The sequence below is a fragment of the Patagioenas fasciata genome, chromosome 22 (genome assembly GCF_037038585.1).
Source record: "Patagioenas fasciata isolate bPatFas1 chromosome 22, bPatFas1.hap1, whole genome shotgun sequence".
NCBI classification, from domain to species: Eukaryota; Metazoa; Chordata; class Aves; order Columbiformes; family Columbidae; genus Patagioenas; species Patagioenas fasciata.
The window spans coordinates 4,548,397-4,561,553 of NC_092541.1; the positions used below are offsets into that span (position 1 = coordinate 4,548,397).

The 13,157-nt window shown below is 66.3% G+C and overlaps 1 protein-coding gene across 1 annotated transcript; it reads left to right on the forward strand.

Moving 5' to 3' along the window:
* Positions 1-1,559: 1,559 nt before the first annotated feature.
* C1QL1 (complement C1q like 1) lies at positions 1,560-7,809 on the forward strand. Its single transcript, XM_065856103.2, has 2 exons — positions 1,560-2,309; positions 6,839-7,809. The coding sequence occupies exons 1-2, from the start codon at positions 1,743-1,745 to the stop codon at positions 7,016-7,018; spliced, it is 747 nt and encodes a 248-aa protein (XP_065712175.1). The 5' UTR covers positions 1,560-1,742; the 3' UTR covers positions 7,019-7,809.
* Positions 7,810-13,157: the final 5,348 nt, after the last annotated feature.

Here is a 13,157-nt window from a genome sequence, read left to right on the forward strand (position 1 = left end):
GACACAGTGACCAGGACCAGAGATGTCCCCAGCCCTCTGGGTGAGATGATCCCTTGACACAACCAGGGCACGCCCGTGTCCCCACCACGGCCACCCCGTCCCCACGCGGATCCCCCTGCCCACCCAGGCCACCGCGGCATCGCGCTGGCGGGTGACTCACGCAGCCTGTGACCTCGCCGAGGCGTATTTTTAGGCGCTCGTTAAAAAAGAAGGATAATGAGGTGGGAGTGGGGGACAACAGTGGAGAAAAGAACCAGGGAAGGAGCTGGTGACATGACGGTGACAGCTCGCGGGGGGACATGGGGCTGGCAGCACACCCACCCGAAAACACCCTGCCCCCCCCCCCCACGCCTCGTTAAACCCCCAGGAATAATTGCCTCCTTAAAGGCGACTAATTGATTTTCGCACGCTGATTAAATTAAAGCCTCTGCTGGAGCTGAGGGGGACGCGGGGACGATCGATGTGCTGCCAAGTGTCCCCTTGGTCCCTCCTCCTTTTGGGTTGGGGAGGCTGGGATCTGTCCCCCACGTGTCCCCTGAGGTTTGGGGACACAGCCTGAGGGTGGCACTGGAAGGGGACGCACCCCCAGGGTGGGTTTTTGGGGGGGTTACGATGAGGACGCACCCCCTGGGAAGGCCATCCATGGGCGTCACTGGAGTTGATGCCACCTTGGCACTGTCACCCAAGGCCACCAAAGCACCGCGGCTCTGGGAGCAGCCCTGGGGCTGCTCTATGCCTGTGTCCCCTCCACCCCGTCCCCACCGCGTGTGTCCCCCCCGGCCCCGTGTCCTTCGCTCACCCCCGGCGCTGGCGGCGGCTGTCACTTGCCATCGCGTCCCGCTGTCCCCGCCGAGGCTGATGGAGATGGCAGGCGACGGAGCGGGCGCAGCTGCGTTGTCCCCATGTCACGGGCCCGCCGGTGCTCAGCCCCGCCGGGGACGGCTCTTTGGCGTGGCCGTCACCCCCGAGCACGGCCTGGCTGTCCCCGTGGTGGCACTCGTGTGTGCGTGGTTGTCACAGCAGCCTTTACCGCTGGTGGTGGCGCCCTGTCCCGCCACCCCGTGGTTGACCCCAATGGGTGCTTGGGTCACCTGAGCTGTCCCACAGCGTGGGTCCCCTGAGACCCGGGGAAACTGAGGCAGAGAGGTGGGGGATGCTGTGGGAATTGTCACCTGTGGGTTTGCCCCTGTGGGGACACAGGTAACAGGTCCCAGCGGGTGTCCCCAGCTCCCGGGCACGGAGGTGACCGGAGCTCCAGCCCCCGTGGGGTCGCGGCCGCCGGGTCCCCGGGTGGTGCCGCCTGCGCCCCGTGGGGACAGGGCGTGACTCGGGGTGACCGAGGGGTCCCCGCGGTGGCGGGACCGGGTCCCACGGAGAACGCAGGGGTCGCGGGTGGGGCGCGGCGTGGGGGCCGCAGGGGTGGGCGTGGCCGGGGAGGGGGGGCGTGGCCGGGGCGTGTCCCCCCGCCCAGTACGCTGTGTGGGCGGGGCCCGGGCGGCGGTGGGCGTGGCGGTGGGCGTGTCCCGAGCGGTTGGGCGTGGCCTGGGCGGCGCGGGGCGCACCGGAGCCAGCGGAGCGCAGCGGAGCGGAGCGGCCGCCGCCACCCCCGAGCCCCCCCCGCCGCCGCCGCCCTGCTCCCCTCCACCGGCACCATTGCCACCCCCGGGCGACAACGCGCCCCGGCCGGGCGGCGGCTCAGCCTGGGCCGGAAAACTTTGCTGGCGGCCGCGGCGGGGGTGGTGATGGTGCTGGTGCTGGTGGTGCTCATCCCGGTGCTGGTGAGCTCCGCCGGTACCGACGGCCGGTACGAGATGCTGGGGACCTGCCGGATGGTCTGCGAGCCCTACGGCCCCGCCGCTGCTCCCCCGCCGCAACCGGCCGAACGCGGCCCCCTCCCGCCGCCCTCCACCCTGGTGCAAGGTCCCCAGGGCAAACCGGGGCGACCGGGGAAACCGGGACCGCCGGGGCCGCCCGGAGAGCCTGGACCGCCGGGACCGGCGGGGGCGCGCGGTGAAGCGGGACGACCGGGACCCCCGGGATTACCGGGACCGGGGGCTACGGGTGCGGTGAGCGCGGCGACCTACAGCACGGTGCCACGCGTCGCCTTCTACGCCGGCCTCAAGAACCCCCACGAGGGCTACGAGGTCCTCAAGTTCGACGACGTGGTCACCAACCTGGGCAACAGCTACGACGCCGCCTCCGGCAAGTTCACCTGCGCCATCCCCGGCACCTACTTCTTCACCTACCACGTCCTCATGCGCGGCGGCGACGGCACCAGCATGTGGGCCGACCTCTGCAAGAACGGGCAGGTAAGGGCTGCCCACCCCAGCTCCCAGACCCACGGTGGGACCGGAGCTGTCGCTGCCCCCCACGCACTGGAGAAGGGCTCTGGGTGCTTCCATGGGTGCTCCATCCTTTTCCCAGGGGTGATAACGGGCTGTGGGTGCATCCCTGAGATGCCCCGTCCTCTTCCCAGCCCTGGAGATGCGTCCCCAGGGACCCCCATCCTTCTCCCAGTGGCAGTGAGGGGCTCTGGGTGCATCCCCAGGGTGCCCCATCCTTTTCCCAGTCTCAGAGATGCACCCCCGGGGTGCTCCATCTTTTTTGCGGTGGTGATGATGAGCTCTGGGTGCATCCCTGGGGTGTCACATCCTTCTCCCAGCCGCAGAGCTGCACCCCCAGGGTGCTCCATCCTTCTCCCAGTGACACGATGGGCTCCGGGTGCATCCCCAGGACACCTCGTCCTGCTCCTGGCTTCAGAGAAACATCCTCGGGGTGTCTCATCCCTCTCCCCGCCCTGGAGACGCAACCCCGGGATGTTCCGTCCTCCTCCCGCTAGTGATGCTGGGCTCTGGGTGCACCCCCGGGTGCCACATCCTTTTCCTGGTGACAATAATGAGCGTTGGGTGCGTTCCCGGGGACCCTCATCCTTCTCCTGGTGACAATAATGGGCTCTGGGTGCACCCCTGGGACCCCCATCCTTCTTCTGTCCCCAGAGAGGCTCCCCTGGGTGCTCTGTCCCCTTCCCAGCACTGGGGACATGCACTGCCACCGCAGCCGTGCTGCCCTGGTGTGTCCCCTCGGTCCTTTCCTCGGCTCCGCCGTGCCTCTGGGGTGCCTTGGGGTGTCCCCGCCGTGTCCCCAGGGTGTCCTGCCCCCCTCACTGTTGTCCCCGCTGGGACTCCCCAGGGGGAACAGTGTCTGTGGTGGCCCGGAGGGGACAGCGCCTGCCCCACTGTTGGGTGCTGCACCCCAGCCCGGAGCCAGCTCTGCTGCCGCTGTCTCAGCAGAGATGTCCCCTTCCCCAGCCGGGCAGCGTGGGGACACCATGGGGGGGACACCCCCAGGCTGCTCCCTCCCTGTCCCCCCATCCCTCCCAGCCCCACCATCCCCAAATCCTCCTGACCCCCACACGGCCCCTCCAGCCCCGCGGTTTTCGGGTGCTGCCCCTTTCCCACACCGTGTCCCCCGGGCCGTGACTCGAGGCGCAGGATGTGGCTGCGACCCCCGGAATGTCACCCGGGCTCCATCCCCTCAGTGTCACCGCAGCCGGTGTCCTCGCCGGGATTCATCCCGCTCCCACTTCCCATCATTTTCTCCCGGCATCGAGCCCCACGGCGCATCCCTGTCCTGGGGACGTATGACACCAAATAACCCCAAAACTCAGTTATCAACCCCAAAAAAGCCGGGGGTGGGGGGAGCAGGAGCCCTGGCACAACCACCGTGCGTCACCCTCGGCTCCGAAAACCTCCGAGCCAGGAGCGCAGTCAACACAGGAGCCACTTGGCCATTTTTTCTCCATCCAGACAATTTAATTTTATATTTTATTACATCTTTTTTTGGTCTTTCCCCCCCCGCCTCATCCCCAAATTTCGGGGGGTCCCAGCAGCGCTTGTCACCGCTGCCTCCTTCTCCCAAGCAGCACCTGTATAACTCTGGTCTGAGCATCCCCAAAAAAACCCACCTCACCCCTTTTTTCCTCTGCCAAAATCCCACCCCCAAAATATTTTTGGGGACCCCCCAAAACCTTCTCACCTCCTCCCACCCCCCCGAGCCCCGATCCCCACGGCTCACTGGGGCATCGATGCTCCCGGGCGCTACCGGATGAGTTTCCAGAAGCTACGGAGCCCTCGTCGAGAGGAGCCGCGCTCGGGCGGGCGCGCGATGCAGCTTAATTAACCGCTTGTTAATTACTAATGAGGTATCGCTGCTCCAATATTTATAAAGAAGTGGTTTGGAAGGCGGGGGAGCACACCGGCGGGAGAGTTTAAAAAATATACCCCCAAAATGCTCCAAAAAAGGGGTTAATAAGGGGCTTATTATGGGAAATCCCCCATCCCAGCAGAACTGGGGGTGCCCCCAGCCAATGGGGGTCGATCCCAATGGAATTAGAACTTGGGGGCCCTCCCTGTCTCCCCACTTTCCTCCAGCGCTGCTGGCTTGGGGCGCAGCCCCATCACCCCTGCGTCAGGGCTGGAGTTAATGAGAGCCAGGGGAGCTGCTCCTGGGGGTTAATTAGCATTAATTATTCGTATTTGTATTAGCCTGGAGTGGGGCAGTGGGACTGGGGGGAGATGCTGGATGGGCGGATGGGGGGATGGAGCCGAGTGGTTTTGGGGTCCCTGTGGCGGGGGGTGGGTGTTCTGTCCCTGCTGTCCCGTGTACCAAAGCTGTGGCCGCACTGCGGCTGGGGGGAACACAGCCCCGGGGTGTCCCTGAGGGTGGGGGCCTGGGGATGGTCCCCAAGGGGACTGCGGGGACACAGGGGTGCACTGGGGGCACATCCACCACCGTGCCTGGGGGGCTGGGGTGGCACCTGCTGCTGCACTTGGGGTTCGGGGGGCACCCGCTGCCATGCGTGGGGGTCCTGGGCCGCAGTGGCCGGGGCACTTGGTGTCCCCAAGGTGCTGAGTGTCACTGTGAGTGGCTCAGCCTGGACACAGGTGCTCCCCCCTCTGCCCGTGTCCCCCCCATGGGTGCAGCCACGTCAGGGACCATCCCCAGCCCACGGTGTGCCCAGGGCGGGTGACATCACCCCAGCATTGTCACTGGGGTCGGTGACAGCGGCTGCTGGGGGCTGTGTCCCCAAACAGTTCCCACCTCCAGGGGCTGCGTGTGGCCATGGCTGGGGGAAACTGAGGCACGGAGCAGGACGAGGGGGACAAGGCCATGGGAGGAGGGACGCGGTGGCAGCCCCCACCTCCTGTGCTGCTGCGGTGCCGGGAGCGGCTCAGCCCGGCCCCGGTGCTGCCATTTATCTTCCCTGGTTAGTGCCAAGGGCTGGCGGGCGCACGGTGACGAGGCAGCTCCTTAACGAGGGAAGACGGATGACACCGGGCGGCTCTGGCTGCGGCGGGGGGGGGACAATGGCAGCAGAGCCCGGCACCAAATGGCTTCTCCTGGTTCTCCTTCCCCTGTGCTTCGTCCCCAACTCCTCTTCCTTGGCCAGACCCCGCCGAGGCAGCATCCCCTGGGACTGGGGCGCTGTGACCGACTGAGATTCACCGTCCCCTGTGGGGACGGGGACCCTCGTGGTGGTGGGGTAGACACAGGGTGACTTTTAGCAGGGTGACAGCCTTGATGATGGCACAAGGGATACAGCCGCACGGGCAAGAGCAAGCCCTATGGGAGCACCTGTTGGGCCATCAGTAGGTTCCAGAGTTAACAGTGTCTGACCGTGCCCTCACCGACTGCCTGGGGCTCGGGGAGACGCAGCTGCATTCCTGAGGGGGAGGGGACCCCTGGGGCCCCCGTCCTGGGACCAAAGCACAGGAATCCATGGGGACACCCCTCCTGTCCCCCTGGCCCGGGACCCCGCAGCCGCTCAGCGCTGCCTCCCCGGCGTCAGCCAATTAAATGCCCATTCTCGTCAGCTGTAATTAGGAGCCTCCTCTCCCCTGTGCATCGCTTTTGCATTTCACTGGGGATTTTACCTGCCGGCTTGTCACTGTCACCCAGCACCGCGTGATCTCCCCGCAAGGCGCCGGCGGAGATTTGATTATCCAAATAATTCAGCCGCGGCAGCCGGCTCCAGCCGCGGAGCTGCTTTGCCTGGCGGTTACGGCACCTCTGGCTCTGCCGGCTCCTCCTGGCCTTGTCCTCCAGCACCGCGGAAATATTTATGGGGGGAGCATCCCGCCCCACAGCAGGTTGGGATCCGGGTGAGCAGCGAGGTTTGTGTTTGGGGGTTTGAGCTCAGCCCTCGCTATCCATGTGATGCCCGTGAAGACGTGTGGGGATGCGCTGGATTCAGCAAATTGGTTTGGGACTGGGCTGGGAGACGGGGTCCTGTGTTCGAGACGTGGTTCTGCACCTGAATCTGGAGTTGGGGTCTTGTGTTCGAGACGTGGTTCTGCACCCGAATCTGGAGTTGAGGTCCCGTATCTGAGATGTGGTTCTGCATCCAAACTGGGAGATGGGGTCCTGTGTCTAGGCTGTGGTCCCGTGTCTGAATTTGGAGCTGTGGTTCCATGTTGGGGCCATGGTCCCGCACTCAAATTGGGTGATAGTGTGCCACATCCGAACCCAGAGGCAGGTCCCGTGTCTGGGACGTCACCGTGTGTCTGAACCCAGAGCTGGGTCCTGTGTCTGAGCTGAGGTCCCACATCCCAACCCAGACCCGTGGTCCCGCACCTGAGGGTGCTGGCCCGGGGAAAGGCTCTGAGCGGTGCTCGGAGAAGCCACCTCCATTAGTGACCCACGGGTGGGGACCGGGGACACCCTGTGCCATCCGGAGCTGCGGGCGGTCTTGCTGGCAGCGGATGAGCCGGTCCCCTGGGTGTCCCCTGGGTGTCCCCTGGGTGTCCCCTGAGGCGGTGCCGCGCTGTCCCCTGCGCAGGTGCGGGCCAGCGCCATCGCACAGGACGCCGACCAGAACTACGACTACGCCAGCAACAGCGTCATCCTGCACCTGGACGCGGGGGACGAGGTCTTCATCAAGCTGGACGGGGGCAAAGCCCACGGGGGCAACAACAACAAGTACAGCACCTTCTCCGGCTTCATCATCTACTCGGACTGAGCCTGGACCCACGGCATCGCCCCACAGCCCCCCCAAACTCCACAGCATCGCCCCACAGCCGTCCGGCCCTATAGCTGCCCCCTGCAACCATCCAGCCTCAGGGCATCACCTTCTAGCCCCACAGCATCGCCCTGCGGCCCACTCAACTCCAGAGCATCACCCCACAGCCCCCTAAACCCAGAGCAGCACGCCACGGTCCTCCCGACCACATAACACCACCTCATGCTGCTCCAGGCCATCTACAGGGTCCCCAACCCCCCTTTCCCCTCCACTTACCCCACAGCTGCTAATTTGGGGTTGGGGGGCTGTGGAGATCGTAGAGGTTGGGGATCCCCCTGCGCTGCCCCCCTGTACAACAAGTACAGCACCTTCTTGGGCTTCATCGTCTGCTCGGACTCAGCCTGGACACACGGCATCGCCCCACAGCCCCACCAAACCCACAACCTCCCCTCCTGCTGCTCAGGCCATCTATGGGCTCCCCAACCCCCCTTTCCCCACCGCTCACCCCACAGCTGTTAATTCGGGGTTGGGGGGCTGGGGGTGCCATCAAGATATTGGGGACCCCCTGTGCTGCCCCCTGCACCCATCCCTGGCCGTGCACCCGCTTGGCCCCACGGCTCCCGCTGCTCCCCCCGCGGGGCGGTGCCGGGTCCCGCCGTGTATATATGTACAGGACACACACGTCTATACGGTTCCCCCGCCCTGTTCCAGGGGCTGTGCTGGGCGGGGGGAGCCGCCCTTGCTGCCCGACCCCGGGGTGACTCCACCGTAAAGCAGAGCTGTGACCTGTCCCTGTGCGCTGTCTGTGTCCCCGCGGGGGCAGAGCCCTTGTTCCCCACCCCGGGGACAGGGTCCTCCTGCCACCCCCACAACCACGCCGCGTGGCTTAAGCATCGGCCCAGCCGGGGGGTGCAGGGGGGGGATCCCCTGTCCCCTCCGCCATCTCCAGTGGTGACTCTGGGGGTGCCACCGCGACCGTGTCCCTGTCCCCAGAGTGCAGGTGGGTGGGGGTGCCCCTGGGGGACACGGCGTCCACACCGCAAGGGGGTCGGGCCAGGCAGGGCCCTGGGACCCTCCAGCACACGCACCCGTCACCGCTGCCTCGGCGCGGACAGGACATGGCCCAATTAGAGGTGACAGCGGGTGCCCGGGGCCACCGGCCACTGCTGTGGCTGCGCTGGGGTCAGAGGGCGGGAGCCACTGGGGACACAGGAGGGGCCCTGGGGACAGGGTGCAGGTGTCCACCCCCAGCACCCGGCGGGTCCTCAGTGCTGGTTTCTCAGCGCTAATTAACGGGGAGGAGGCGGCCGCCGGGGAGCGGGGGCTCGTTCTGGCCGTGGCTGGCGGGGCTGTCAGCCCCAGCTCTGAGGAGGCGGCGAGCGAGGTCGGGCCGCGCACCCCGTCCTGCACATCGTGGATGAAAACGTGATCGTCTTTGACCCCGAGGTGCCCAGTGCCCCCCGGCAGCGCTGCCCACCCAAGCGCCCAAGTACCCGGGTATGGACATGGAGTTTGTGTTTGAGCGGTGTTTGGGGAGGGGGCCACGCAGGACGAGCTGTTCCCGCACAGCCCCCGCAGGCTGCTGGACACTGTGCTCAGCGGCTACAGCTGCTCCGGTAAGAAACATCGTGGGGCCGTGCGGGAGCTCCTGCCCCATCCGCTCCCGTAGCTCTGGGGTGTTTTGGGGGCTGCTGCGCCCCTTGCGAGATCTCCCAGGCTGGCAGTGCCGTAAAGCCGGGTCTGGGAGCTCCTTGCCCGCCGCCGCAGCCCCTCGTGCTGTTCGCAGGCTGTCAGCAGCTGAGCGGCTTAACGAGCACATCGGTGTGCGAGGCGCGAGCAGGAGACGACCGCTCTCCTGTCTCACCACGGGCCGGCACTGGGACCGCAGGATGCCATTCCTGGCTCTTCGTGCGCTCCGCGAGCCGTTGAAGGCCGCTCTGTCACCGTGCACCACTGGCAGGTGCCTCTTGTGGCTTTATCTGCATTAAATAACTCCAGAAACCTCAAATGAGAGAGTTGCCAAGTGCCGGGTGCTGCTAATGGGGAGACGGGCTGAGCCTCCCATGAATGAACGATCGTTTCAGCCCTCCACCCTTTCTGCTCCCAGTGTTTGCTCACGGCGAGACCGGAGCAGGAAAAACCTGCACCATGGTGGGGTCTGAGAGCAGCCCTGGTGTCACGTACCTCACCATGGTGGGGCTGTGTGAGAAGCTCGAGGTCAGGAAGGAGAAGAGTTGTGAGGTCCTTGTTTCCTACCAGGAGGTACGTTGTGCCTGAACCATGTCCCCTCCCACCTCCAGGTCACCGTCACTAAGGTTGGGGTTGATCCAGACCCCATAGTGCCACACTCGGGGTCCCTGCTGTGCTGCCAGGTTGAAGCTGGATTATGGGAACAATTTCTTCCCCAAAAGGGCCCTTGGGCACTGGAACAGGCTGTGCCCAAAACCTGACCCAGAGCGAAGGGGGATGATCATCACCGGCTTCTGCTCGTGCCACCCCCGGTGCTGTGAGCAGCGTCCTCCGCCGTGTCTGAGCCTGGGCCCACAGAATAGCCCTACAGCCCCATCTCCACAGCATCGCCCCACAGCCATCCAGCCCCACCGCGGACAGGACGTGGCCCAATTAGAGGTGACAGCGGGTGCCCGGGGCCACCGGCCACTGCTGTGGCTGCGCTGGGGTCAGAGGGCGGGAGCCACTGGGGACACGGGAGGGGCCCTGGGTCCTCAGTGCTGGTTTCTCAGCGCTAATTAACGAGGAGGAGGCAGCCGCCGGGGAGCGGGGGCTCGTTCTGGCCGCGGCTGGCGGGGCTGTCAGCCCCAGCTCTGAGGAGGCGGCCGCCATTAAGGCTGCTGTGGCTGCCACCACCCAGCCCGGCTGGCACTGGGGGGAACTCCGGGCCCCTCAGCCCCCCCAGGCCCTTGGGTGGTTCCTCTCCAGCAGACACCGCTGGAACCGCCGCTTCTCCCGCCCTCCGGGGCCGCCCCGGCCCGGTGCCCACGGCCGCCATGGGGATGGGGCAGCGGGGAAAGATGGCGGCAGCGCAGCGCGGCGGGACCGCAACTGCCGTGGGCACCACGCGGGAGGCTTTCTGGACACTGCAGCCCAGAGCCGTGTTCTCCACGTGCTCTTCTCGCACATCCGAGCCCAGAGCCGTGTTCTCCCGCCAGCACCGTCCCAGTCCCAGTGTTCCCCGCCCTCACGGTGCTGGGCTCCCCTCCCGAGGGCACCGTGTCTGTGCTGCTCCACGTGCGTCCTCTGTCCCCTGCGAGCGAGGTCGGGCCGTGCACCCCGTCCTGCACATCGTGGATGAAAACGTGATCGTCTTTGACCCCGAGGTGCCCAGTGCCCCCTGGCAGCGCTGCCCACCCGCACACCCGAGCACCCAGGCACGGACATGGAGTTTGTGTTTGAGCGGTGTTTGGGGAGGGGGCCACGCAGGACGAGCTGTTCCCGCACAGCCCCCGCGGGCTGCTGGACACTGTGCTCAGCGGCTACAGCTGCTCCGGTAAGAAACACCGTGGGGCCGTGCGGGAGCTCCTGCCCCATCCGCTCCCGTAGCTGTGGGGTGTTTTGGGGGCTGCTGCGCCCCTTGCGAGATCTCCCAGGCCGGCAGTGCCGTAAAGCCGGGTCTGGGAGCTCCTCGCTGGGTCTGAAGCTCCTCGCCCGCTGCTGCAGCCCCTCGTGCCGTTCTTTGTCAGCAGCCGAGCAGCTTATCGAGCACATCGGTTGTGTGAGCCTCACATTGTGCTCCCTGCTCCAAGTGCACAACGAGCAGATCCATGACCCAAGGGGCCGCTGAACATCTGGGAAGACCCTGACACAGAAGTCATGGTTCAGGGTCTCTCCTTCCACCAGGTGGGTGTAAAAACGGGCACGAGCTCTGGGCAACACTGCACCCACACCAGGTCTGAAAGCGGTTTTGTGTCCTGGGGACATGGGGGTTGTGTGAGGACACAGAGGTGCTGTCTGTGCGGCCCCTGACTGGCAGCAAACGTGACCCCAAGCTGAAACGAGCCCCCAGAGCTGCGGGATCTCCTGGCCTGAGCTGCTGTGGCCGCTCGCTGTCGGGTTGTCTCGGTGCCTGCATGCAGGATGCACTGACACCTCCTCTTTGCTCTGTCTCCCCCAGCCCAGCTCTGCCCAACACCTCCTGGAGATGTTGGCCGAAGGAAACAAGAACAGGACACAGCACCCGACTGATGCCAACGCCACCTCCTCCCGCTCCCACCCCATGTTCCAGGTGAGGCGCTGGACGTGGTTTTGCTCGGGATCTGAGCTGGAAAGGGGCTGGGGAGACAGCTCATGCCAGGACCAGCGTCACAGGTTCCTGCAGCTGCTCCTGGGGTGACATGGGGACAACTGGAGTGGCTGTGGCTCTGAACAGAGACGCAGGGCTGGGCAGGCCATGTGCTGCAGCGGGACAGCACATGCTGGTCGTACTGGTGGCCACATCTCCTGGACGTCCTGCTCCTCCCAGCCTGCTGTTGTGTCTCCTAAGAGCTGAAATTTCACTTTGTGCTTTTGACTCTTGTTGACTTGGCTTGTGGGAGCCGCACCCAAAACCTGACCTGGAGTGAAGGGGGCTGATCACCACCGGCCTCTGCTTGTGCCGCCCCCAGTGCTGTGAGCAGCGTCCTCTGCCCTGTCCCCTCAGCACCGAGCCAGGAATTACACTCCCAGGGGTCTGTCCCCTGGGTGTCCCCTGGGTGTCCCCTGAGGCGGGTGCCGCGCTCTCCCCTGTGCAGATGCGGGCCAGCGCCATCGCGGAGGATGCCGACCAGAACTACGACTGCGCCAGCAACAGCGTCATCCTGCACCTGGACCAGGGCACAAGGTCTTCATCAAGCTGGACGGGGGCAAAGCCCACGGGGGCAACAACAACAAGTACAGCACCTTCTCCGGCTTCATCATCTGCTCGGACTGAGCCTGGACACACGGCATCACCCCATGGGTCCCCAGCCCCCCAACCTTCCCTTGTGCTGCTCAGGCCATTTATGGGCTCCCCAACCCCCCTTTCACCCACCACTCACCCCACAGTGGCTAATTGAGGTTGGGACGGCTGTGGGGGCCAGCAAGAGGTTGTCGACCCCCCTGTGCTGCCCCTTGCACCCATCCCTGGCCGTGCACCCGCTTGGCCCCACGGCTCCCGCTGCTCCCCCCGCGGGGCGGTGCCGGGTCCCGCCGTGTATATATGTACAGGACACACACGTCTATACGGTTCCCCCGCCCTGTTCCAGGGGCTGTGCTGGGTGGGGGGAGCCGCCCTTGCTGCCCGACCCCGGGGTGACTCCATGGTAAAGCAGAGCTGTGACCTGTCCCTGTGCGCTGTCTGTGTCCCCGCGGGGGCAGAGCCCTTGTCCCCCACCCCGGGGACAGGGTCCTCCTGCCACCCCCACAACCATGCCGCGTGGCTTCAGCATCGGCCCAGCCGGGGGGTGCAGGGGGGGGATCCCCTGTCCCCTCTGCCATCTCCAGTGGGGACTCTGGGGGTGCCACCGCGGCCGTGTCCCTGTCCCCAGAGCGCAGGTGGGTGGGGGTGCCCCTGGGGGACACGGCGTCCACACCGCAAGGGGGTCGGGCCAGGCGGGGGCCTGGGACCCTCCGGCACACGCACCCGTCACCGTTGCCTCGGCGCGGACAGGACGTGGCCCAATTAGAGGCGACAGCGGGTGCCCGGGGCCGCCGGCCACTGCTGTGGCTGCGCTGGGGTCAGAGGGCGGGAGCCACTGGGGACACGGGAGGGGCCCTGGGGACAGGGTGCAGGTGTCCACCCCCAGCACCCGGCGGGTCCTCAGTGCTGGTTTCTCAGCGCTGATTAACGGGGAGGAGGCGGCCGCCGGGGAGCGGGGGCTCGTTCTGGCCGCGGCTGGCGGGGCTGTCAGCCCCAGCTCTGAGGAGGCGGCCGCCATTAAGGCTGCTGTGGCTGCCGCCACCCAGCCCGGCTGGCACTGGGGGGGACTCTGGGCCCCTCAGCCCCACCAGGTGGTTCCTCTCCAGCAGACACCGCTGGAACCGCCGCTTCTCCCGCCCTCAGGGGCCGCCCCGGCCCGGTGCCCACGGCGGCCATGGGGATGGGGCAGCGGGGAAAGATGGCGGCAGCGCAGCGCGGCGGGACCGCAACTGCCGTGGGCACCGCGCG